Consider the following 26,243-nt stretch of genomic DNA (forward strand, 5'->3'; position numbering starts at 1 on the left):
GTGGATACGTGCGTAGCGAGCACGGGACCCCGAGCTGATGTGGCCTTCCTTCCTTTCCGGGCTGCATACCTTCCCTTTCCGCATCCTTCCCCATCCCCCATCTTCGCCCCCCCCCTTCACCTCTGGCTCTTTCTTTCCCTTTCTCCCCCTCTGGGGTTATGGTTTGTGCCTACGTCCGGAGACGGACGCTTGTAAATGTACCACATTCTTCGCCTTCCTTGCTTGTAAGTCTTCATCCTTCCTTTGTCCTTCTCTTTTCCTTACCTCTTCTCTCTACCCTTTTCTCCGCTGCGGCGTTTGAGACCTCTCTTCTTTCCTTTCCCTTTCTCTTTCTTCCTCCCTGTGCGTGTCTGAAGGCCAACCCACGCACTTCCATGCGTAGCCGGTGACGGGGTAACGCGTAATTCCCCGCCCCGGGTAGACAGGTAGGACACGTACGTACCCCCTGGTAACGGCCAGGCCCAGGGAGGGGCGATTACCCGAGCTGATACCTTCCGAAAGTGCCGATTTGTCCCTCCGTCCGTTTGTCGGGAGGTGTGACCTGAGGTGTGAACAATCACCTAAGGCGGGAGTGCCCTCAGAGAGGGCCCCCACAAGGGAGGAGCGCGCCATCGGAGACGCCGGTAATCATGGGGGATTCTTCCGCAATGGTTTCCTCACCTTCCACTATGTCTGCTCACGAACGTAAGTTCACTGAGTCTCAACCACAGTCAGTTCTTCCATCGTTGCCACAGTTCCTTGTTGTTTCTCGGTCTGCCGAAGGTCACGACTTCTCCACGGTCAACCCTTTCATTATTCAGAAAGGTGTCGACGCAATTGCAGGTCCAGTAAAGTCTTGTTCCAGATTACGCAATGGCACCCTGTTGTTAGAAACAGTCAGTGCCCTCCAGGCCCAAAAATTGCTGCGTACCTCATTACTACACACTTTCCCTGTCCGGGTGGAACCGCACCGTACCTTAAATTCCTCGCGTGGAGTCGTTTATACACGCTCCCTCGATGGACTGTCTGACGAAGAAATTCAGCACTACCTGTCTGACCAGGGTGTAACGGCTGTTCATAGGGTTATGAAAAGGGTTGACACGAACATCATTCCAACCCGCACTGTCTTCTTGACATTTGACAAAGTTCAACTCCCATCGAAAATCAAAGCAGGCTATGAGATAATTTCCGTTCGCCCTTATGTCCCAAACCCTACGCGTTGCTATCGGTGTCAGCGGTTCAATCACACCAGCCAGTCCTGTTCCAATCCGGCCAAATGTGTTACGTGTGGCAAGGATGCCCATGAGGGTGGTTGTCCACCTCCATCCCCTCGTTGCATCAACTGTATGGGTGACCACACTGCTTCCTCTCGAGATTGCCCCATTTTTAAAGACGAAAAGCTCATTCAGGAAATCAGAGTGAAGGAAAAGGTGTCGACCTTTGCTGCTCGAAAATTATTCGCCAGTCGACAGCCCACCGTGCCTCAGAAAGGAAAATACAGCGCTGTCCTTGCTTCTCATCGGCCAACAAAGGAGGCGGCCACGCAGACTTGCGACCTCACCTTTAGTACCACGGTCGTCAGATCGGCCAGCGCAAAGATCGCCCGTTCAACCTCACCACTTTCGCCTGCCCACTCTATGGCTCACCCTTCGTCGGGTTCTGCTAAATCTCGAGCCCAAAAGTCAGACGCCAAGTCTTCGAAAAAAGAGCGTACTCGTGAAGAGTTTTTACGTACGGCAACTTCCCAACCATCAGTTCCTCCATCCTCTAAACATCATACTTCCAAGAAGGCTACAAAGAAACCCAGTTCCTCTCCTTCTCCGCCAAGGCGTGTCCCATCTACGGTACCACCTGGCGGGAATCGCCCTCGGCCGTCTTCTGTGTCGCCGAGGCGCACTGCTGGCGGCCGATCAACCGGCCGGTCGCTGCTGGCAGGAGCTGCTCCTGACCAACCTATGGATCAGGATCTTCTGCCTTCGGCTGAATGCCATTCCATGCTGTCGGTCGCAAGCTCTGAGCAGTCGCTGAGTTGACAGCGACCTTGGTCACATTCCTCCATTTTCTGTTCACCCTATGTCCATTATCCACTGGAATATCCGCGGTATTCGAGCTAATCGGGATGAATTGTCGATCCTCTTACAATCCTACTCGCCGGTCATCTTCTGTCTTCAGGAAACAAAGCTGCGTCCCCATGACCGCTTTGTTCTCCCTCATTTTCAGTCCGTCCGATATGATCTCCCCTCTGTTGAAGGCACTCCAGCACATGGAGGACTCATGATTCTTCTCCATGAAACTCTCCATTATCACCCAATCCATTTAAACACTTCCTTCCAAGCTGTCGCCGTCCGTCTTTCCCTTTCTGGATACACGTTCTCTCTTTGTACTGTATACATTCCATCGTCCACACCAATGGCACGAGCTGATCTCCTTCATCTTCTTGGTCAGCTTCCACCCCCCTATTTGCTGGTTGGGGACTTCAATGCCCACCACCCGCTTTGGGGATCTCCACATCCTTGTCCACATGGCTCACTATTGCTAGACGTCTTCCACCAAGCAGATCTAGTTTGCTTCAACACTGGGGTCCCTACATTTTTGTCTGCATCCACGACAAATTTATCTCATTTGGACCTTTCGGTCGGTACTGTTCCGCTAGCTCGGCGCTTCGAATGGTTCGCCCTTGATGATACACACTCGAGTGACCACTTTCCATGTGTCCTTAGACTGCAGCCTCAATAGCCATATATGCGCCCACGACGCTGGAAGTTTGCCCAAGCCGATTGGGCACTTTTTTCGTCTCTAGCGACATTCGATGACCGTCACTTTCCCAGCATCGACGATGAGGTCACACATATTACCGACGTTATTCTTGCAGCTGCGGAACATTCAATACCACGCACCTCCGAATTGCCCGGCGCCCCCCAGTTCCTTGGTGGAACGAGGCATGCCGTGATGCACTACGTGAGCGGCGACGTGCTCTCCGCGTTTTCCGCCACCATCCTTCTTTGGCCAACTGTATCCGCTATAAGCAGCTCCGAGCGCGATGCCGTCGTGTCATCCGCGATAGCAAGAAGGCAAGCTGGAAATTCTTTATTAGCTCATTTAACACCTTCACTCCCTCCTCGGAAGTTTGGAGTCGGCTTCGACGGTTCTCAGGCGCGCCTAGTTTCTCCCCGGTCTCTGGGCTCACTGTCGCGCGTGACACATTAGTGGACCCCGTCGCAATTTCTAACTCGTTGGGTCAGCACTTTGCCGAGATTTCGAGCTCTTCAAATTACCCGCCAGCGTTTCTCCCAAAGAAACGTGCAGCGGAAGTGCGACATCTTGCTTTCTCCTCTCAAAATCGCGAAAGCTACGATACTTTCTTCTCCTTGCGGGAACTCCAACATGCACTCTCTTCTTCTCGCTCCTCCGCCCCAGGACCGGATGGTATCCACGTCCAAATGTTGCTGCATTTATCAACCCATAGTCTGCGTTACCTCCTTCGCCTTTATAATCGAATTTGGACCGACAGTACTTTCGCAGACGACGGCGGGAAGCTATCGTCGTTCCTGTTCCGAAACCTGGAAAGGACAAACATCTCCCCTCTAGCTATCGCCCCATTTCTCTCACGAGTAGTGTATGTAAGGTTTTGGAGCGTATGGTGAATTACCGTTTAGCTTGGTGGCTGGAATCCCGCAGTCTTTTAACACCTGCCCAATGCGGATTCCGAAAGCATCATTCTGCAGTTGACCATCTTGTTGATCTCTCCACTTATATCATGAACAATTTTCTCCGGAAACGCCAAACAGTAGCAATATTTTTTGATCTGGAGAGAGCATACGATACCTGTTGGAGGACAGGCATCCTCCGCACACTGTTCTCTTGGGGCTTTCGAGGCCGGCTGCCCCTTTTTCTTCGCAAATTTATGGCAGAGCGCACATTTAGGGTGCGGGTGAACACTACCCTCTCCCGCACTTTCTCCCAAGAAAATGGGGTACCCCAGGGCTCCGTGCTGAGTGTTGTACTGTTTGCCATCGCTATAAATCCAATTATGGATTGTCTCCTTCCTGATGTCTCGGGCTCCCTCTTTGTGGATGATTTTGCGATCTACTACCACTCTCAACGGACCAGCCTTCTTGAACGACGTCTTCAAGGATGTCTCGATCGCCTCCACTCTTGGAGCATCGAAACCGGCTTCCGTTTCTCTCCCAGTAAGACCGTTTGTGTTAATTTTTGGCGACGAAATGAGTTTCTTCCGCCCTCCTTACATCTAGGACCTGTCAACCTTCCGTTTTCAGACATCGCTAAATTCTTGGTCTTATGTTTGACAGAAAACTGTGCTGGTCCTCCCACGTTTCCTATCTTTCGGCTCGCTGTCTGCGATCCCTCAACACCCTCCGTGTCCTGAATGGTACCTCCTTGGGAGCGGACCGAGTGGTCCTTCTCCGCCTCTATCGCGCCTTAGTGCGCTCGAAATTGGATTATGGAAGCATAGTCTACTCCTCTGCTCGGCCGTCTATTCTTCGGCGTCTCGACTCTATCCACCACCGTGGATTACGTTTAGTGTCTGGAGCTTTTTACACTAGCCCTGTGGAAAGCCTTTATGCTGAGACTGCTGAACCTCCGCTGTCCAATCGGCGAGCAGTCCTTCTAAGTCGTTACGCTAGCCATCTATCTTCCATGCCTGCTAATCCGGCCCATGACCTTTTTTTCGACGCCTCCTTTGATGTAGGGTATGCAGGCCGCTCCTCCTCCCTACTACCCCCGGGAGTCCGCTTCCGTCAACTGCTCCATTCTCTTTCCTTCCGCTTTCCTAAAACCTTCTTGACAACTTGGGGTACAGCACCGCCTTGGCTCCATCCCCGGATCTGCCTGCTCCGTGACCTTTGTCGATTTCCCAAGGAAGGCATTTGCTGCTCTATGTGCACAAATGACGGACGCCACATTTATTTACACCGACGGCTCGAAAACATCGTTAGGTGTAGGGAGTGCCTATATTGTTGGCGACACCCCAAATCAATTTCGGCTTCCCGACCAGTGTTCGGTTTATACTGCGGAGCTTTACGCTGTTCTCCAGGCTGTCCACTACATCCGCCGCCATCGGCGGATACAGTACGTAATCTGCTCAGATTCTCTCAGCTCTCTCCTCAGTTTCCAAGCTCTTTACCCTGTGCGCCCTCTGGTCCACCGGATTCGGGACTGTCTGCGCTTGCTCCACCTGGGGGGTGTCTCGGTGGCTTTCCTCTGGCTCCCAGGACACGCTGGTATCTGTGGGAATGAGGCGGCCGATATAGCGGCCAAGGCTGCAGTCTCTCTTCCTCGGCCAGCTATTCAGTCGCTTCCCTTTACCGATCTACGTAGCAGTTTGTCGAAAAGTTGCTCATTTATGGCATGCGCATTGGTCAACACTTCCCCATAATAAATTGCGGGAAGTGAAAGCCCTTCCTTGCGCTTGGACCTCTTCCTCCCGAACGCGTCGTCGGGAGGAGGTAATTTTAACTAGACTCTGGATAGGGCACTGTCTTTTTAGCCATCGACATCTTTTAAGCGGCGATCCTCCCCCCACTCTGTCCCCACTGCTCTCAGCTGTGGACGGTAAGACACCTTTTAATTGAATGCCCCTATTTTAATCCGTTACGCTCCCGTCTACAGCTATCGCCTGATCTCTCGTCGATTTTAGCAGATGACACGCGCTCAGCCGACCGCGTTCTCCAGTTTATTAGTGACAGTGAAATGACGTCAGTCATTTGAAGCCTTTTTTGGGGACAACCAACCCCTTTCTGTAGTGTATTTTTAAGCATTCCTTCTGCTTTTAGTTTCTCCAATTTTATGACTTTGTTCCCATTGCTGCTGGTTTTCAATTTCGGTTTTTTACTGTTTCCTAAGTCACGGGCTGGGCGCTAATGACCATAGCAGTTTTGCGCCCAAAAAAAAAAGTGATAAGAAATAACTTCAACAAAGACAATAGAAATAAACATTGTAAAAAGCAGTTATAGTAAGAAACAACTACAGTGAAGATGCACATTACCCTCTAAAGTTAAAAAGAATTAGTTTTTTTTTTTTTTTTTTTTAAATAAAACCTTTCCAACTTAAAAGTGGAAGCTCTCCTTTACAGAGAATATAGTACTGCATGGTACTAAACAACAGAAAAATAATCTAACTTTTCTGGATTGGCATTTTTGGGGGAAAAAAATATCCAATTGGAAGATACCATTGTAATCATAAAGCAATTATCTCTCAAATAAAAAAAAAACTCTAGCAAAATATCTAGAACTGATTACAAAAAGCATTGGCGCCCCCCCCCCCCCCTCCCCCAATTCGCATCTTCAAAACAGTGTTCGCAGTGCCATCTTTGCAGGCCTGTATCTCCGGGCAGGAATTATTTTGGAGAAAACAAAAAGGTACATGTTTTTTACTTACTCCTGAATTTTAACATATGCTAAATTCAATAACAGCTGAGACTATGAAGGTAATCCCTCTGCCTGGAGTGATACGGATTGTGCCTTCAAGAAAACACAGTATATTAAGTTCAGAATTTGTAAGAAGTTTTCTGCCTGTATATGCCTAAAATATGATGAAAAGCAGATAGATGAAATTGACAGTGGTGTCCCACCTTGATTATAAATTCAATTCAATGGAGCATACCACAGAACTGCTGAAGTGCTTAAACAAATCACTATTTGCAATTTGAATGTTGTGAGAGACATGGGGTGGATGGAAAGTTTCTCTTTTTTATTAAGAGCTGCATGAACTTCGTGATAATCTGCATTACTTTATGAGTCATAGTGAACATATTCCCACAGTTGGAATGGTATTTAAAATTTTAATTAGGGTGGCAAAAAGAATTTTTTCAAAAGGTTGGTTTTCTTCTGTTTAATGGATTTTCATTTTGCTTATGTAAATTAATTTTTAACATTGTCTACTGCTGTTTGGTTAATCATATTTAAGGGTGTTTCCAAAAAATGACACTAAAACATGAACATGTTCATTCCCAGAGTCAAATCTTCCATGCCAGAGGAATATCTATCGCCTAAATCACTCAAATGTTGGGTGTTGATGCAAAAACCATTAGACTTTGGCTTAATAGAAGTGATGGTAATGCTAGTAGCAGGAACAGAGTTGGACGGCCACCAAAACCCATACCAAACATGAAAAACAAAACCAAAGGTTTGGTAAAGGATAAAATTGGTGATGACCATCAGTAGGGCAACTATAAAAGACTTGATTCATGGACAATCCATGCTGTAAGAAATTTTTTTTGATAGTTAGTCATTTTGTGAAAGAATAACGTCTGATGGTTTCTGCGATCTCCACTGTGAAGGAAATAGGATAAGGATTCACATTTTGTTTACAGATGAGTATCCAGTAGAGCTTCATCCAAAGCCCAACCTTGCAAAATGCCCAAATCTCTACGAATGAACCAGGCAAAATTTCCCCAGTCTGGTGGTTAAAATAGGGCCGACCTATTCCTGCCTGTCATAAGTGGTGACTAAAAGGAGTCCCAAACTTTTTGGCCCTATAAGTTCATCCCATTTTATGGTTTGACCTTCCACTTTCCAAATTCTGTGGAAGTGTGGGCCATATGGGGAAGGACGCCTTACATGGTGCACGAGTTATCCCGAGTGCCCTTCGGTTCGATCTCCTGAACCTCTTGTCATGGCTTTGCATCTCCATTTGCGACTCAACTATCTGGGTGAGGACACTTTCTGGGGTATATCATCATCTTCCGTTGTCTCGTGTCCTCGCTTTCCCCATGACAGTATTGGATTTCTCAGCGCCCAATATCCAGCACGGTAGCCAGTTCGTTGTGGTGGGGCTGTCATGTACCCATTTGGTGGTAGGCCCCTGACAACACAGGGATCGCACTGCTAATGCCTGAACTGTAACCTCCCCAAGTATGCCAAGCAGTAGATGCCTGTCTTCCTGAGGCATCAGGACTCCCGACAACTGCCATAATGCCAAGTGGCCTTCGCTGTGGCTGGGTGGTGCCCATGGGGAGAGCCCCTGATCGGAGTGGGTGGCATCAGGTTGGATGACCTGCAATGAAGCGGACTAAGTCATCTCTTGCTGGTGACCATATGGCACCAGCAGTCTCTAAGAAGGACAATATCGAGTACAATGCTGACAGATATGACTGTAAATTGTTTCCCTCCCTCGCTACACCATGGGAGGAACGTAGGGCTACAGAAAGAAGAGAGCTGTATTCGCCTTGGTATTTTGTCTGTAGCAGAATGGACGGGGACTCCTCTCTACCTACGAAGCATCCATTTTTTTTTTGTTGAACATTTTGAAGATAAGTTTGGGCAAGTGACAGCACTGTCCAAGATGATAAGCAGTGCAGTCTTAATTCAGACAGCATCTCCATCCCAATCCCCGGTGTTACTTGTGACCGGCTGGGTGATATTCCTGTTTGTCACTCCCCATAAAAGCCTCAACAGGGTGCAGGGGGTTATTTTCCATCACGATCTCCTCTTGGAGTCTGACGACGAGCTCTGCCAATCTAGAATGGCGGTGTGTTCATTTCATCCGGCACATTTACAGGAGACCCAAAGACAACAGGGTTGCTACTGGTGCCTTCATCTTGACCTTTGAGGGTGATTTATTGCCTGAAAAGGTCAATGTGATGGTTTACCACTGTGACGTTAAACCATACATCCCTCCCCCTATGTGATACTTTAAGTGCTGGAAATTTAGGCACATGTCTTCCTGCTGCACCTCCAGTGCCACATGTTGAGACTGCGGATGTCCTCTGCATCCAGATACTCCATGTGTGCCTCCTCCCACAAGTATGAACTGTAGAAAGCAGCACTCCCCTTGCTTGCTAGACTGCACAGTACTCCATAAGGAGCAGAGAATCATGGAGTACAAGACCCTGGACTGGTTGACTTACCTAGAGGCTAAACGTAAATTTGAACGATTACACACCATTGTGTCAATATCCACATATGGTGCAGCTACATTACCATCACCGTCACAAGTACCAGTCGTACCGCTCTCTGTGCCACAAACAGTGGGCCCTCCGGGTCTCGAGAATACATCTGCCCCCTTGGTGGTAGGGGTAAAATCTCTTTCCGTTGCTCCCAAAGTACCTACTTCAGGAGCAAGGCTCCCCCAAACATAGGGGACATCGGTCCCCTCCCCCCAGCCGGAGAAACAACAATCTCCTCCGGCTCCTCTTGTGTGGAAGGGGTCCCTTGGGACCCTCTCTCTCAAGGTCTCCACTAATGCCACCACGGATACTTACCAGTGGCAAAAGGAGCCAAAAGCTGCTGGATGAATAGCTTCACAGTCTTCCTCTGTGCCTGAAACTACTTCCGAGAAGTCCTCGCAGCAAGCCCCTGAAGAGAAGTGAGAGGACAATTAAACAAAGAAGTCTGCTAAGAAAAAGGACCCCTCTGGTGGCCCCAACACCACCACTCCCTTCTCCCTACCAGTTCTGCATCTGAGGATGAGGTGGAGATTTTAGCATCCCCTGAGAACATGGATCTCACTGATGATGACTCATCCACAATAGGAATGGATACAAATATTCAGTTGGTGGCAGCCTGTGACCATGATGCGTAACATTGCTCCTTGTGCACTTCATGCCTTCCCAGCCTCACAATCATGTCACCCTCCAACGGAATTGTTGCGGCTTTATCCACCACCTGGCTGACCTATGGCAACTGTTAAGCCTTACACCTGCTTTCTGCATTACCCTCCAGCAAACCTGGTTCCCAGTAATGTGAACCCCTGCCCTCCGTGGCTATTGGGGATATCACAAGAACACAGCGGCTATAATAGAGTGTCAGGTGGAGTTTGTGTCCATGTCCTGAACTCAGTATGCAGTGAACCTGTGCCCCTTCAAACCCCCCTTGAAGTTGTGACTGTCAGGATAAGGATGACACAGGAAATAACTGTCTGCAATGAATATCATCCTCCAGGTGGTGCAGTACCCCTGAACTCATTGGCTGCACTGATTCATTAACTCCCTAAACTTTTACTACTTTTGGGAGATTTTAATGCCCATATCTCTTTCTGGGGTTGCACTGTGATTACTGGCCGAAGTAGAGATGTCGAAACTTTCCTGTCTCAATTCAACCTCTGCCTCTTAAATACTGAGACTCCCGCACATTTCAGTGTGGCTCATGGCACTTTCTCGGCCATTGATTTATCCATCTGCAGCCCAGGACTTCTCCCATCTGTCCACTGGGGAGTCCACGATGACTTGTGTGGTAGTGACCACTTTCCCATCTTCCTGTCACTCTCCCAGTGCCATTTCCCTGACGTCTACCAAGACGGGCTTTAAACAAGGCAGACTGGGAAGCTTTCACCTCTGCTGTCACCGTTGAATCCCTCCTCTCTCCCCCCCCCCCCCCTCCCCACATGGTACCATCGTTTCTGCGGCAGGAAATGTGATTCCTTGTTCTTTAGGGTGCCCCCAGCGAAAGTCAGTACCTCAGTGGTTGTCGGAAATCGCTGAGGCCATTTAAGAGCATAGGCAAGCTCTACAGACATAAATGGCACCCTTCCCTAGAGCACCTAACGGCTCCCTGTCCGCGTTCACCAGCTTATAAAAAGACGGAATCAGGAATGTTGGGAGAGGTATGTCTGGACCATTGTGTGCCATACATCACCTTCCCAAGTCTGGACGAAGATCAAATGCATTTGTGAGTACCAGACCCCAACAGGCGTCACTGACATTAACATCAATGGTGTGTTATATACCGACACAGACTCAATTGCCGAGCACTTAGCTGAGCACTATGCTCGAGCCTCCGTGTTGGAGAATTATCCCCCAGCATTTCGAACCCTCATACGGCGGATGGAAAGCAAAGCCCTCTCATTTACTGAATGTCACAGTGAACCCTATAATGCTCCATTTACAGAGCGGGAGCTCCTCAGCGTCCTTGCACATTGTCCCAACACAGCTCCTATGCCAGATCGGATCCACAGTCAGATGATCAAACATCTCTCATCTGACTAGAAGCGATATCTCCTCATCATCTTCAACCAGATCTGGTGCGATGGCGTCTTTCTATCGCAATGGCAAGAGAGCACCATCAGTCCAGTTCTCAAACCTGGCAGATCCCTGCTTGATGTGAGTAGTTATCGGCCCATCAGCCTCACCAATGTGCTTGACTGGTAGTCTGGTTTATGGTTCGGCGGCACCCTCGGCATTGCGTTTACTCAACCCAGGTGCACCACTGTGGCGTTAGAATGGCAATGGGAGCCTTTAGGACGAGTCCGCCTGGCAATGGGAGCTTTTAGGACGAGTCCGCCTGGCAATGGGAGCTTTTAGGACGAGTCCACCGACCAGTATCCTGGTGGAGGCCAGAGTTCCTCCATTGAAGGTTAGGCATGCACAACTGCTTGCCAGTTCCATTGCACACATTCGTTGTTCTCCTGAGCATTCGAATTACCGTCTGCTTTTCCCCACCCACTGCGGTTCATCTCCTGCATCGGAGGCCCAGATCAGAGCTTATGATTGTGGTTCGCATCCGATCTCTTCTGCGTGAAGTGGAGTCCTTGTCTTTACCACCTATACTCGAGGTCCATTCACGTACACCTCCATGGTGTACATCTAGGCAGAAACTTCGGCAACATGGTCCTAAGGGCTCAATTAACCCCGCAGCTCTTTTCTGTCACTTCCTCTCAATTCTTGACATGTATTGGGACCACGAAGTGGTTTACACCAACGGCTCGATGGCTGGTGGTCATGTTGGTTTCGCATATGTTCATGGAGGACATATTGAACAGCACTCCTTGTCAGATGACTGCAGTGTTTTCACTGCAGAGCTAGCGGCCATTTGTCATGCTCTTGAGCGCATCCGCTCATGCTCTGGTGAGTCGTTTCTTCTCTGTACTGACTCCTTTAGCAGCCTATAAGCTATCGACCAGTGCTGCCCCCACCAGCCTTTGGTAGCGACCATCCAGGAGTAGTCCATCTATGCCCTGGAATGGTTTAGTCATCCCGTGGTGTTTGTGTGGACCCCAGGCCATGTCAGAATCCCAGGAAATGAACTTGCGACAGGCTACACAAAAACTGCTTCTGGAAATCGGCATCCCCGTAACTGACCTCCGATCATTATTATGCTGCAAGGTTTTTCAGCTTTGGGAGACAGAATGGCATAATCTCGGTACACACCACGGACTGTGTGCCATTAGGGAGACTACGAATGTGTAGAAGTCCTCCATGTGGGCCTCTCTGAGAGACTGTGTGGTTATCTGCCGACTCCGCATTGGCCATACGTGGCTAACACATGGCTACCTCCTCCGCTGCAATGACCCACCTCGGTGTCACTGTGGCTCACATATGACTGTTGTCCATATCTTGCTGGACTGCCCACCTTCCTTAGCCCTTCTGCAGTAGACTTTTAACCTTCCTAGCACCTTACCTTCGGTTTTGGGCAACAATGCCTCGGCAGCAGATTTAGTTTTACGTTTTATTCATGAGGTGGGTTTTTATCATACCATCTAAGGGTGGGCATTTTGCCTTGTTTCCGAGGCTGCCACCCTCCCTCCATTTTAACTCTGTTGCAGTTTCTTTGCATTTGTTTGTCTTGTTGGTCGTCTTTTCCTTACATGTGTTCATCTTGCCTTGTCTTTTTGGGGTGGACATTTTAATGTGTTGCAGAGTGGCTGGCTCATCCTCTTTTATTATTGTTATCAGCCAGCTCAGACCATCTGCTCTATGGTTTTAATACCTTCTTCTACTTTCCCTTGTGGTGTATGTTTACCCCATTTTTTGTTCGTTCCATTCGTTTTCATTTTAGGTGTGGTTCCCCATTCGTTTTCCCCCTTTTACTTTCTCACATGTACTTTGGGTGTTTTTGTACCAACCAACCCCCCAAGGGAGTCCACAACTCTTTTGTGGATATGTGCGTAGCGAGCACGTGACCCCGAGCTAATGTGGCCTTCCATCCTTTCCGGGCTGCATACCTTCCCTTTCCGCATCCTTCCCCATCCCCCATCTTCGCCCCCCCCCCCCTTCACCTCTGGGAGTATGTTTTGTGCCTACGTCCGGAGACGGACGCTCGAAACTGTAACAAATTCTTTGCTTTCTCCGCTTGCAAGTCTTCGTACTTCCCTTGTCCTTCTCTTTTCCTTACCTCTTCTCTTTGCCCTTTTCTCCGCTGCGGCGTTTGAGACCTCTCTCCTTTCCCTTTCTCTTTTTTCCTCCCTGTGGGTGTCTGAAGGCCGACCCATGCATTTCCATGCGTAGCTGGTGACAGGGTAACGCGTAATTCCCCGCCCCGGGTAGACAGGTAGGACATGTACGTACCCCCTGGTAACGGCCAGGCCCAGGGAGGGGTGATTACCCGAGCTGATACCTTCCGAAAGTGCCGATTGGTCCCTCCGTCTGTTTGTCGGGAGGTGTGACCTGAGGTGTGAACAATCACCTAAGGCGGGAGTGCCCTCAGAGAGGGCCCCCACAAGGAAGGAGTGCGCCATTGGAGACGCCGGTAATCATGGGGGATACGTTCGCAATGGTTTCCTCGTCTTCTACTCTGTCAGCTCACAAACGTAAGTTCAGTGTGTCTCAGCCACAGACAGTCCTTCCATCGTTGCCACAGTTCCTTGTTGTTTCTCGGTCTGACGAAGGTCACAACTTCTCCACGGCCAACCCTTTCATTATTCAGAAAGGTGTCGACGCAATTGCAGGTCCTGTAAAGTCTTGTTCCAGATTACGAAACGGCACCTTGTTGTTAGAAACAGTCAGTGCCCTCCAGGCCCAAAAATTGCTGCGTACTTCACTGCTACACACCTTCCCCGTCTGGGTGGAGCCGCACCGTACTTTAAATTCATCACGTGGGTTCGTTTATACACGCTCCCTCGACGGATTGTCAGACGAGGAAATTCAACACTACCTGTCCGACCAGGGCATAACGGCTGTTCATAGTCATGAAAAGGGTTGACACGAACATCATTCCAACCCGTACTGTCTTCTTGACATTTGACAAAGTTCAACTCCCATCGAAAATCAAAGCAGGCTATGAGATAATTTCCGTTCGCCCTTACATTCCCAACCCTACACGTTGCTATCGGTGTCAGCGGTTCAATCACACCAGCCAGTCCTGTTCCAATCCGGCCAAATGTGTTACGTGTGGCAAGGATGCCCATGAGGGTGGTTGTCCACCTCCATCCCCTCGTTGCATCAACTGTATGGGTGACCACACTGCTTCCTCTCGAGATTGCCCCATTTTTAAAGACGAAAAGCTCATTCAGGAAATCAGAGTGAAGGAAAAGGTGTCGACCTTTGCTGCTCGAAAATTATTCGCCAGTCGACAGCCCACCGTGCCTCAGACAGGAAAATACAGCAATGTCCTTGACTCTCCTCGGCCAACAAAGGAGGCGGCCACGCAGACTTGTGACCTTACCTTTAGTGCCACGATCGTCAGGTCGGCCAGCGCAAAAATAGCCCGTTCAACCTCCTCACTTTCGCCTGCCCGCTCTATGGCTCATCCTTCATCGGGTTCTGCTAAATCTCGAGCCCAAAAGTCAGACACCAAGACTTCGAAAAAAGAGCATACTTGTGAAGATTTTTTACGTACCCCAACTTCACAACCATCGGTTCCTCCTTCATCTAAACATCATGTTTCCAAGAAGGCTAGTAAGAAACCCAGTTCATCTCCTTCTCCGCCAAGGCGTGTCTTGTCTACAGCACCACCTGGCGGTAATCGCCCTCGGCCGTCTTCTGTGTCGCCGAGGCGCACTGCTGGCGGCTGATCAACCGGCCGATCGCTGGTGGCAGGAGCTGCACCTGAATAACCTAGGGATCAGGATCTCCTGCTTTCGGCTGACTGCCATTCCATGCTGTCGGTCGCAAGCTCTGAGCAGTCGCTGAGTTGACGGCAACCTTGGTCACATTCCTCCATTTTCTGTTCACCCTATGTCCATTATCCACTGGAATATCCACGGCATTCGAGCCAGTCGGGATGAATTGTCGATCCTCTTACAATCCTACTCGCCGGTCATCTTCTGTCTTCAGGAAACAAAGCTGCGTCCCCATGACCGCTTTGTTCTCCCCCATTTTCAGTCCGTCCGATTTGATCTCCCCTCTGTTGAAGGCACTCCAGCCCATGGAGGACTCATGATTCTTCTCCATGATACTCTCCATTATCACCCAATCCCCTTAAACACTTCCTTCCAAGCTGTCACTGTCCGTCTTTCCCTTTCTGGACATACCTTTTCTCTTTGTACTGTATACATTCCATCGTCCACACCAATGGCACGAGCTGATCTCCTTCATCTTCTTGGTCAGCTTCCACCCCCCTATTTGCTGGTTGGGGACTTCAATGCCCACCACCCGCTTTGGGGATCTCCACATCCTTGTCCGCGTGGCTCACTATTGCTAGATGTCTTCCACCAAGTGGATCTAGTTTGCGTCAACACTGGGGACCCTACATTTTTGTCTGCCTCCATGACAAATTTCGCTCATTTGGACCTTTCGGTCGGTACTGTTCCGCTAGCTCGGCGCTTCGAATGGTTCGCCCTTGATGATACACACACGAGTGACCACTTTCCATGTGTCCTTAGACTGCAGCCTCAACAGCCATATATGCGCCCGTGACGCTGGAAGTTTGGCGAAGCCGATTGGACACTTCTTTCGTCTCTAGCGACATTCGATGACAGTCACTTTCCTAGCGTCGACGATGAGGTCATACATATTACAGACGTTATTCTTACAGCTGCAGAATGTTCAATACCACGCACCTCCGCATTGCCCCGGCGCCCCCCAGTTCCTTGGTGGAACGTGGCATGCCATGACGCAATACGTGAGCGGCGACGTGCTCTTCGCGTTTTCCACCACCATCCTACTTTGGCCAACTGTATCCGCTATAAGCAGTTCCGAGTGCGATGCCGTCGCGTCATCTGCGATAGCAAGGAGGAAAGCTGGAAATTCTTTACTAGCTCATTTAACACCTTCACTCCCTCCTCGGAAGTTTGGAGTCGGATTCGACGGTTCTTAGGCGCGCCTAGTTTCTCCCCGGTCTCTGGGCTCATTGTCGCGCATGATACATTAGTGGACCCTATCGCAATTACTAACTCATTGGGTCAACACTTTGCTGAGATTTCGAGCTCTTCAAATTACCCGCCAACGTTTCTCCCGAAGAAACTTGCAGCGGAAGTGCGACCTCTTGCTTTCTCCTCTCAAAATCGCGAAAGCTGCAATACTGTTTTCCCCATGCGGGAACTCCAGCATGCACTCTCTTCTTCTCGCTCCTCCGCCCCAGGACCGGATGGTATCCACATCCAAATGTTGCTGCATTTATCATACCATAGTCTGCGTTACCTCCTTCGCCTTTATAATCGAATTTTTACCAATAGTACTTTTCCCAGATGATGGTGGGAAGCTATCGTCGTCCCTGTTCCGAAACCTGGAAATGACAAACATCTTCCCTCTAGCTATCGCCCCATTTCTCTCACGAGTAGTGTATGTAAGGTTTTGGAGCATATGGTGAATTGCCGTTTAGCTTGGTGGCTGGAGTCCCGCAGTCTTTTAACACCTGCCCAATGCGGTTTCCGAAAGCATCGTTCTGCAGTTGACCATCTTGTTGCTCTCTCCACTTATATCATGAACAATTTTCTCCGGAAACGCCAAACAGTAGCAATATTTTTTGATCTGGAGAGAGCATGCGATACCTGTTGGAGGACAGGCATCCTCCGCACACTGTTCTCTTGGGGCTTTCGAGGTCGGCTGCCCCTTTTTCTTCACGAATTTATGGCAGAGCGCGCATTTAGAGTGCGGGTGAACACCACTCTCTCGTTCTTTCTCCCAAGAAAACGGGGTACCCAGGGCTCCGTGCTGAGTGTTGTACTGTTTGCCATTGCCATAAATCCGATTATGGATTGTCTCCTTCCTGATGTCTTGGGCTCACTCTTTGTGGACGATTTTGCGATCTACTACAGCTCTTAACGGACCAGCCTTCTTGAACGTCTTCAAGGATGTCTCGATCGCCTCCACTCTTGGAGCATCGAAACCGGCTTCCGTTTTTCTCCCAGTAAGACCGTTTGTGTTAATTTTTGGCGACGTAAGGAGTTTCTTCCACCCTCCTTACATCTAGGACCTGTCAACCTTCTGTTTTCGGACGTCGCTAAATTCTTGGGTCTTGTGTTTGACAGAAAACTGTGCTGGTCCTCCCACGTTTCCTATCTTTCGGCTCGCTGTCTGCGATCCCTCAACACCCTCCGTGTCCTGAATGGTACCTCCTGGGGAGCGGACCGAGTGGTCCTTCTCCGCCTCTATCGCGCCTTAGTGCGCTCGAAATTGGACTATGGAAGCATAGTCTACTCCTCTGCTCAGCCTTCTATTCTTCGGCGTCTCGACTATCCACCACCGTGGATTACGTTTAGTGTCTGGAGCTTTTTACACCAGCCCTGTGGAAAGCCTCTATGCTGAGACTGCTGAACCTCCGCTGTCCAATCGGCGAGCTGTCCTCCTGAGTCGTTATGCTAGCCATCTGTCTTCCATGCCTGCTAATCTGGCCCTTGACATTTTTTTCGACTCCTCCTTGGATGTAGGGTATGCAGGCCGCCCTTCCTCCCTACTACCACCGGGAGTCCGCTTCCGTCAACTGCTCCATTCTCTTTCCTTCCGCTTTCCTAAAACCTTCTTGACAACTTTTGGGGCACATCACCGCCTTGGCTCTGTCCCTGGATCTGCCTGCTTCGTGACCTTTGTCAATTCCCCAAGGATGGTACCCCTTCACTTGTTTATCGTCGGGCATTTGCTGCTCTATGTGCACAAATGAAGGAAGCCACATTTATTTACACTGATGGCTCAAAAACATCGTTAGGTGTAGGGCCTATATTGTTGGCGACACCCCAAATCGATTTCGGCTTCCCGACCAGTGTTCGGTTTATACTGCGGAGCTTTACGCTGTTCTTCAGGCTGTCCACTACATCCGCCGCCATCAGCGAATACAGTATGTTATCTGTTCATATTCTCTCAGCTCTCTCCTCAGTTTGCAAGCTCTGTACCCTGTCCACCCTCTGGTCCACCGGATTCAGGACTGCCTGCGCTTGCTCCATTTGGGGGGCATCTCTGTGGCGTTCCTCTGGCTCCCAGGACATGTTGGTATCTGTGGCAATGAGGCGGCCGATATAGCGGCCAAGGCTGCAGTCTCTCTTCTTCGGCCAGCTATTCGATTGATTCCCTTCGCCGATCTTCGGAGCATTTCATGTAATTTTGTTGTTCTTTTATGGCACGCACATTGGTCGACACTTCCCCATAATAAATTGCGGGACGTGAAAGCTCTTCCCTGTGCTTGGACCTCTTCCTCCTGAACGCATCGTCGGGAGGAGGTAATTTTAACTAGACTCTGGATAGGGCACTGTCTTTTTAGCCATCGACATCTTTTAAGCGGCGATCCTCCCCCACTCTGTCCCCACTGCTCTCATCTGTGGACGGTAAGACACCTTTTAATTGAGTGCCCCTATTTTACTCCGTTACGCGCCCGCCTACAGCTGTCGCCTGATATATCGTCCATTTTAGCAGATGACACGCGCTCGGCTGATCGCGTTCTCGAGTTCATTAGTGCCAGTGAGATGACATCAGTCATTTGAAGCTCTTTTTGGGGACAACCAACCCCTTTCTGTAGTGGATTTTTAAGCTTTCCTTCTGCTATTAGTTTCTCCAATTTTTTGAGTTTTGTTCCCATTGCTGCTGGTTTCCATTTTCGTTTTTTACCGTTTCCTAAGTCACAGACCTTGCGCTAATGACCATAGCAGTTTTGCGCCATTTAAAAAAAAAAAAAAGAAAGAAAGAAAAGAAAAGAAAAAATGAACCACAGACAAAAGTAAGTATTGCAGACAGCAGTTGCTGTTCCCATCTGTGGCTGTGGAAAAACTGAATTGTATGTGGTTGATGCATAAAGGGGTGCCAACAATAATTTTTATCAGGAAAGGTTTGTTTCTCTCTAGGCTCAAGCAGTCCAGACTGGTCATTTCCCAAATCCAGTCAGTGCTGTTCTTACACAAGTTGGAGCAATAGCTCACACAGCCAAACATTTCCTGTTGTTTGGGATGACTGGCCTGGAAACGCTCGGATTTAAAACTGATAGGGTAACTATAGCCCTACCTCAGGTTGCAGTCTTCAAAGAACCTCATCCACGCAACGTAGACAAATTACTGCATGCATTCAGGAGAATTGAAATTCAGTCGTTCCTGACAAATGATCAGTGGCTTCAGTGTGTTTTTGGCAGAGAAGTTGAAGAATGTCATTATAATTATGTATACTGAAAGAGCAAACAGATGACTATTCAAATCATTCGTTCAAATGTAGGAACGCATTTTTAGGAAAAAAATTTCGTAAGTCTTGAAGGAGAAATTCTCCGTCCACCCTGTAGGTCCCATTTAATAGAATAGCGATTTGCTTACTTTCATTCCATAATGTCATATACAATTCTTTTTACACTAACTTTCAAAGCAAGCCAAGGTTTTGAGGGTCCAAAAAACTTGTAATAAGAATTACTTGTGATGTGAACTCAAGAACATCGTAAAGTAGCCTGTTTTGGAAACTAGGGATACTAACTATTGCTTCCCAAGGAATTTATTTTTTAATGAATTTCTTGATTAGATAGTACACACATAATAATAATAAAAAAAAGCTTTGCATCACCTTGGTTCCGAGAGTTCTGGAACCTGTACAGAAAATTGGAATAGAGATCAACATAAACGTCATTTCTGCCCTTTTTTTTCTGCTCATGAGAACCACACATTGCATGTTGTACCACCATACAGTGAGACCTTCACAGATGGTGGTCCATATTGCTGTACACCCAATAGCTCGTACTGTTGCATTGATGCATGCCCGTATTCTACTGTTGCATTGATGCATGCCCGTATTCATCATGGCGTACTAACCACAAGTTCATCAAGACACTGTTGGTCCAGATTGTCCCACTCCTCAACGGCGGTTTGTGGTTGGTGGGTCTAGTCGTCCATAAACTGCCCTTTTCAATCTATCTGAGGTATGTTCAATAGGGTTCATGTCTGGAGAACATGCTGGCCACTCTATTCGAGCGATGTCGTCATCCTGAAGGAAGTCATTCACAAGCTGTGCATGATGGTGCCGTGAATTATCATCCATGAAGACGAATGCCTCACCAATATGCTGTCAACATGGTTGCACTATCGGTCAGAGGATGGCATTCATGTGTTGTACAGCTTTTATGGTGCCGTCCATGCCCACCAGCAGTGTACGTCGGCCCCACATAATGCCATCCCAAAACAGCAGGGAACCTCCACCTTGCTGCACTCGCTGGACAGTGTTTCCAATATGTTCAGCCAGACCGGGTTGCCTCCAAACACGTCTCCGACAATTGTCTGCTTGAAGGCATGTGCGACACTCGTCGACGAAGAGAATGTGTTGCCAGTCCTGAGTGGTCCATTCGGCATGTTGTTGGCCCCATCTATAATGCGCTGTATGGTGTCGTGGTTGCAAAGATGGACCTCACCATGGATGTCGGGAGTGAAGTTGCGCATCATGCAACCTATTGCGCCACAGTTTGAGTCGTAACATGACATCCTCTGGCTGCACGAGAAGCATTTTTCAACATGGTGGCATTGCTATCAGGGTTCCTCTGAACCATCATCCATAGGTAGCAGGCATCCACTGCATTAGTAGCCTTTGGATGGCCTGAGCGAGGCACGTCATCGATAGTTCCTGTCTCTGTATCTCCTCCATGTCCAAACAACATCGCTTTGGTTCACTTCGAGATACCTGGACACTTCCCTTGTTGAGAGCCCTTCCTGGCACAAAGTAAGAATGCAGACGCAGTCGAATTGTGGTACTGACCACTATGCATGGTTGAACTACAGACAATACGAACCATGTACCTCCTTCCTGGTGGAATGACTGGAACTGATTGGCTGTCGGAGCCCCTCCATTTAATAGGCGCTGCTCATGCATGGTTGTTTACATCTTTATGCCAGTTTAGTGACATCTCTGGACAGTTTAAGGGACTGTGCCTGTGATACAATATCCACAGTCAACGTTTTTCTTCAGGATTTCTGGGAACCGCGGTGATGCAAAATTTTTTTTGATGTGTGTGTGTGTGTGTGTGTGTGTGTTTTCAAACATCTCAACTCATGGAATCAGTACTAGAAATAAGAGTAATCTTCACAGTGATTTAAAGTTGCTTACATTTGTCCAGAAAGAAAGGTCTGCATTATTCAAGAACACAAGTTTCCAGTTACTTGCCAGCAACCTGTTCTACTCCTGAAGGGTCTCATCACTATGGATCCATTGGAATGAAAAGTATATCTAATTAAATCACATCTCATAATTTGCATATAAACTTGTACTTCTGTAGAGGGTGTTTGTTTTGTATAGATCTTGGTCATGATAATGTGTTTACTACATTGTTTGTAGCTGCATTCCTATCTTCTTATTCATTATTAAAACTATTCCTGCATTAGGTCTGTTTTTTTTTTTTTTTTTGTATTCGTAACCCTGTAATGACATGACCAGAAGTCCTGTTCTTCGTGCCACGGCTCCCCACTATTTCCTGCTATATCGGATTTCAAGCACCCGATTCCCTCCCACTGTTTACAGCTTTCACTAGAGCAGCAACGAGAGATGGAAGTTTACTAAGTTAAAATTAATAACAAATGAAAGTAGTAACTTCACTTACTTTACTCATCAGCTACGTCTTCATGCACTGGTACTCGTGTTGTATAAGCCACTGGCAACAATTCTTTTTTCCCATAATGCAGGTACATACTTGCTATGTCAGTCAGAAATATTGGGAGGGTCAATTTTTCCATGCAACCACAAATTGTGGAAATGTAGGTACTGAAAGAGGTAGAGTTTGTTTCCATCTCCTGGATGAGTCTCTCCGTATTGACAATTTGATAGATTTCCACAAACATTTGATGTTCTGCTTGTGGACAGATGGATCAACAGATGACACCTATTCAGCGGGATGACTCTCAAATTAATGTTGAAATCCTCCTTTCTTTAAGGTGTTGTATGAATTAAAGCGATCTGTTATCACTTTTGTGCCTGGCAACATAAAGTGCTTTACGGATGACCAAAGTTTCCTTCCCACTTGAATAAACTTGAACTATAAATTACTCGTGGGATTCTTTTTCAATACCATCAAATATGCAGATATTTTCAACTTTCTCTTTCAGTGGTCATCCTCTGATATTTCCTAGTAGCTATATATGATTCATCTATTTTTGACAACCTTGTTTTGTCCCCTGTTTGGAACACACTTGTACATGACTATAGCAACTTATTGACAGCAACCGTAGTAGTCGCACATGATGTTTGTGAAAAATTGTGTTTCAGAAGGTGTTGCTTGTAGCGTAGAGTCTCTTACCCAACAAGAAACTAAAATTACACTCTTCTCAATGGATAACTTCGGACCTATCAAACCATGTGTTCTTTCTTATAGATGTGCTCTTGTGACATTGAGCGCAGTACAGTTGCAAAGAAAGTCAACATCCACGCCTTTCTAGTGAAGTTTTACGGAGTTGAGTTCATGACACTAGACATTTCCTGCTATCCTCATTTCGAAGAAATCCAAAGTCCAATTCAAATTTCAAGTAACTTGAATAAAATTTTCACTCTGCAGCAGTGTGTGCGCTGATAAGACTTCCTGGCAGATTATAGCGGGCAAGTGCTCTACCAAAAGTGCTTGGGTAGCTCATTTGGTAGATCACTTGCCCACGAAAGGCAAAGGTCCAAGTTCGAGTCTCGGTCCGGCGCACAGTTTTAATCTGCCAGGGAGTTTCAAGTAACTTTCCACACTACATAACCCCAAGAGATTAGATTTCACCATGTGAGACTATCAGCACTCAAATCTGCAACGCTTTCACTCATTGCTATTTACAACCTAAAACGATAAACTATGTTCCCCCGGCAACAAAGTAAACGATTTACCATAAATCGCACCAGCACAGTCATGTGGTAAACATAGATTTGCTTGTTCAATATATGTAATTAGGAGCCAGTGTGTTCGGTAGGCAATCATTCTTTGAAATTGCTGTCAAAGGAAAGAAATTTTCTGATATAAAAGTAACTTTAGGCCTACCCCAAGGGAGTATTATAGTATCTTTACCTTTTGCAATGTATATAAACGATGTAGTGGATAACTTCAGAAGTTCCGTAAGGCTTTTTGCACATGATGCTGCTGTATACAGAGAAATCACAATGCTAGAAAGTTGTACCAAAATACAGGAAGACCCGCAGAGGATCAACACTGGTGCAGGATTCACAGTTAACCCTCAGAATAAACAAATGTAGTTTATTGTGCAGAAATAGGCAGAAAGACTCTTTATTGTATGGTTACACAGCTGCAGAACAATCACTGGAAGCAGTCACATTCGTAAAATGTCTAGGAGTATGTGTATGGAGCAATTTAAAATAGAATCACCACATAAAACTAATTGCAGTTAAAGGCAGCTGCCAGACAAATTCATTGAAAGACCACAAAGGAGGTAGCTTACAAACTCCTCATTTGACCAATATATGAATATTGCTTATCGGTCTGGGGTCCACATCAGATAGAATTAATAGAAGAAATACACAAGATCTAAAGAAGAGCAGCCTGTTGTATTACATATTCATTTAGGAAGGGCAAAAGCGCCAAGATGCGCAACCAACTTTAGTGATAGTAGTTGCAATAGCAACTTTTTACATTGTGGTATGATTTGTTGAAGTTCCAAAAGCTTAAGTGTCTATAGGAATTGACCTCCAATGGGTTTCTTGTAAGAAGACCATGATGGCGTACTGGCAATTGTTCTTCCTGCAAAACATTTGCGACTGAAACAGCAAAGGATTACTTGACAGTGATACACAAAGTACTCTTCGTCACACACCATAAGGTGGCTTGAGTATACAGATGTAGATATATAGATATGTTCTCATTAATGCTATTGGAGACACATTGACAGAAGAAAATACCAGTATGTTTTTCGGATAATTATTAAATCATTAAAAGTACCAGAGGTGGTTAAGAATTAAGAGAATTTGGGCGGGGGGGGGGGGGGGGGTGCCCTTTTGTAATGGAAGATGAATGGGTAGTTTTGAAAGATGAAAGCATGAAGATAACTGAGGATCAAATAGGCAAGAAGACAAGGTGCGGTGGAAATCTTGGGATAACACATGAGATACTGAATCTGGTAAAAGAGGAAAATATAAAAATGCAGCAAATGAGAAGCAGAAGGGAGTATATCTAGAGACATCTAAGAAATTGAGATTTGCAGAAAGTTCAAAAATGGCAGAGAAAGAGTGGCTAGAGGAGAAATGCAGAGCTGTAGAAGCAGACCTGAATGTAGGAAAGACAGATGCCAGCTGCTGCGAAATTAGGGAGACCTGCATGAAGATTGAGGTCTCAAATGACAGGCAGGAAGACAATACATGCTTTTAAAGTGTGCTGTAGAAGAATGCTGAAGATTAGATGGGTAGACTGGGTAAAAAATCAGTCTGAACTGAAGATGATAATTCAATGACATGGTTCTCCGAGGAAGGTAAATCTTTTGATTTTAAAGGAAAAAAATATTTGTAATATAAACAAAAATTGAATAACTCCAAAATAAATATTGTACATAAAGAATTGTTAGTTAACCATATGGAACTTCGTGTACATAATGATAAAAATTTCAGCAGAAAGAAATGTTACTCTTGAGTTTTTCAAACAGGTAGTACAGGAGCTTTCATTTTTTGTGTCTTTACTAACCTCTGAAACAAACATTAATTTCTTGATGTATTTTGCATATTTCCACTCACTAAGATCTTATAGCATGACATTTTAGAGTAACTTGGCATTTAGAAGATACTGCACAAAAGTAACAAGTGACGAATAGTATGTGGTTGTTACCCATCATCATCTTGTAGATGCCTCCTCAAGAAATAAGATATTCTAAATGAAGCTTCACAGTGGATATATTCAGTAATCAAAGTAGCTAGAAATATCTCACAGAAGTTTGAGAATAATAATAATAATAATAATAATAATAATAATAATAATGTTTTCAGGTACAGCACTTGCTGATAAAATTAATCTACATTATTTATCAAGAAGACTTGTGGCCCAAGAAAGTTTGCATTGTGTCAGCACTTACATTGATAATTTACCCAGTATTATAAATTAATTGAAGCTGGCAAGATAAATGTTTAATATTTTTTAAGCATGTTTTACCAGTGGTTAAGGGCCAAATTTTGACTTTCCATTTTGTTATTAAATGTAGGCTAGTATAGTATTTAGTAAATTAAACGCCCAACAAGTAGCCTTGCACAAAAATAAATTGTGTGCATGGAGTTTTAAGACTGATTTGTGCCATGCTATTTCCATAAAAATTGTGACTCATTTGCCAATGATTTGTAAGTAATTTTGAATGTCCGTGGACAACCCCTTCTCTTTCACACACACACACACACACACACACACACACACTCACTCACTCACTCACTCACTCTTAATGTTATGGAAATGTCATGTACCTGTAAATTTCCTTCATGATTTCTTATATAAATCTAATCTTTTCAGAGATTTTGGGACAGATAGCATGTCAACTGTTGCCAGCTCACATATATTACTTTTTTTCAAAAGATGAAAGTTCTGTCTAATACCAGGTGGACCGCAGCTAATAACAATGGTATGTAAATTTTGTCAGCCCGTATCCAGTCGTTATGATTTGCCCATTTATCTCATGCTGTCAGTTATGTAAATGCATTACTCAGTTACCTTAATCTGTATTTAATTATTTAATTGCTTTCTCAGTATTTTTCAGTTTCTACTGTTACCTCAAGGCTGTCAAATAGTTAGCTAATGGGTGAGGATTTGTTACACATATGAACACAGTTAAAATTCAGTGAAGACTTTCACCACTGGTGTTTACTTCTGTTCAAATGTCCAAGCTGAGAGGCTGTAGTCAATGAGTAAAAATAACCAATGATTCGTCCACTTCTTGAGGGATAGAACTGGCAACTGCATCCTAAGCTGAAATGAGACTGAATTTATCGGGATTTTGTGAGCTGTATTGAGGACACCGATTTTAGTCACGTCCCTCCTCAGAGGATACTGCTTTGTGGAAAGCACTTTCAGTGTTGTGCGAAAAGGCTTTTGGGGGAAGGGGGTGGGGGCTCTGTAGACTTGATTATCAACCCTGCCAAGTGAGCTTACCCTAAAATGAAAGCCCGGTTCTCCAGGTTTGAGAATGAGTGCGGACTTATTTCAAGAAATCATGTGAGAAGGAACTGGAGAGAGATGTAAGCTGAAATTCTCCCTGTGTTATTCAGGAAAAAGAGGAGAGAATGTTGGGTTTATAGAACCCAAAGTGTGTCTTAT

At 46.5% G+C, this 26,243-nt stretch overlaps 1 protein-coding gene across 2 annotated transcripts in view; it reads left to right on the forward strand.

The window, feature by feature from the left end:
* The window catches only part of LOC126193696 (uncharacterized), a 71,498-nt gene that overhangs the window by 10,299 nt on the left and 34,956 nt on the right, over positions 1–26,243 (forward strand). The window contains exons 1-2 of one of the 2 annotated variants that reach the window (XM_049932709.1): positions 24,082–24,423; positions 25,443–25,551. In XM_049932709.1, the coding sequence (XP_049788666.1) occupies positions 25,506–25,551 (46 nt within the window). In that variant the 5' untranslated portion in view covers positions 24,082–24,423; positions 25,443–25,505. Of the gene's footprint in view, positions 1–24,081; positions 24,424–25,442; positions 25,552–26,243 lie in introns of those variants that run through there. The other variant, XM_049932708.1, reaches the window with a different exon arrangement.

The sequence above is a fragment of the Schistocerca nitens genome, chromosome 1 (genome assembly GCF_023898315.1).
Source record: "Schistocerca nitens isolate TAMUIC-IGC-003100 chromosome 1, iqSchNite1.1, whole genome shotgun sequence".
In the NCBI taxonomy this organism is placed as follows: domain Eukaryota; kingdom Metazoa; phylum Arthropoda; class Insecta; order Orthoptera; family Acrididae; genus Schistocerca; species Schistocerca nitens.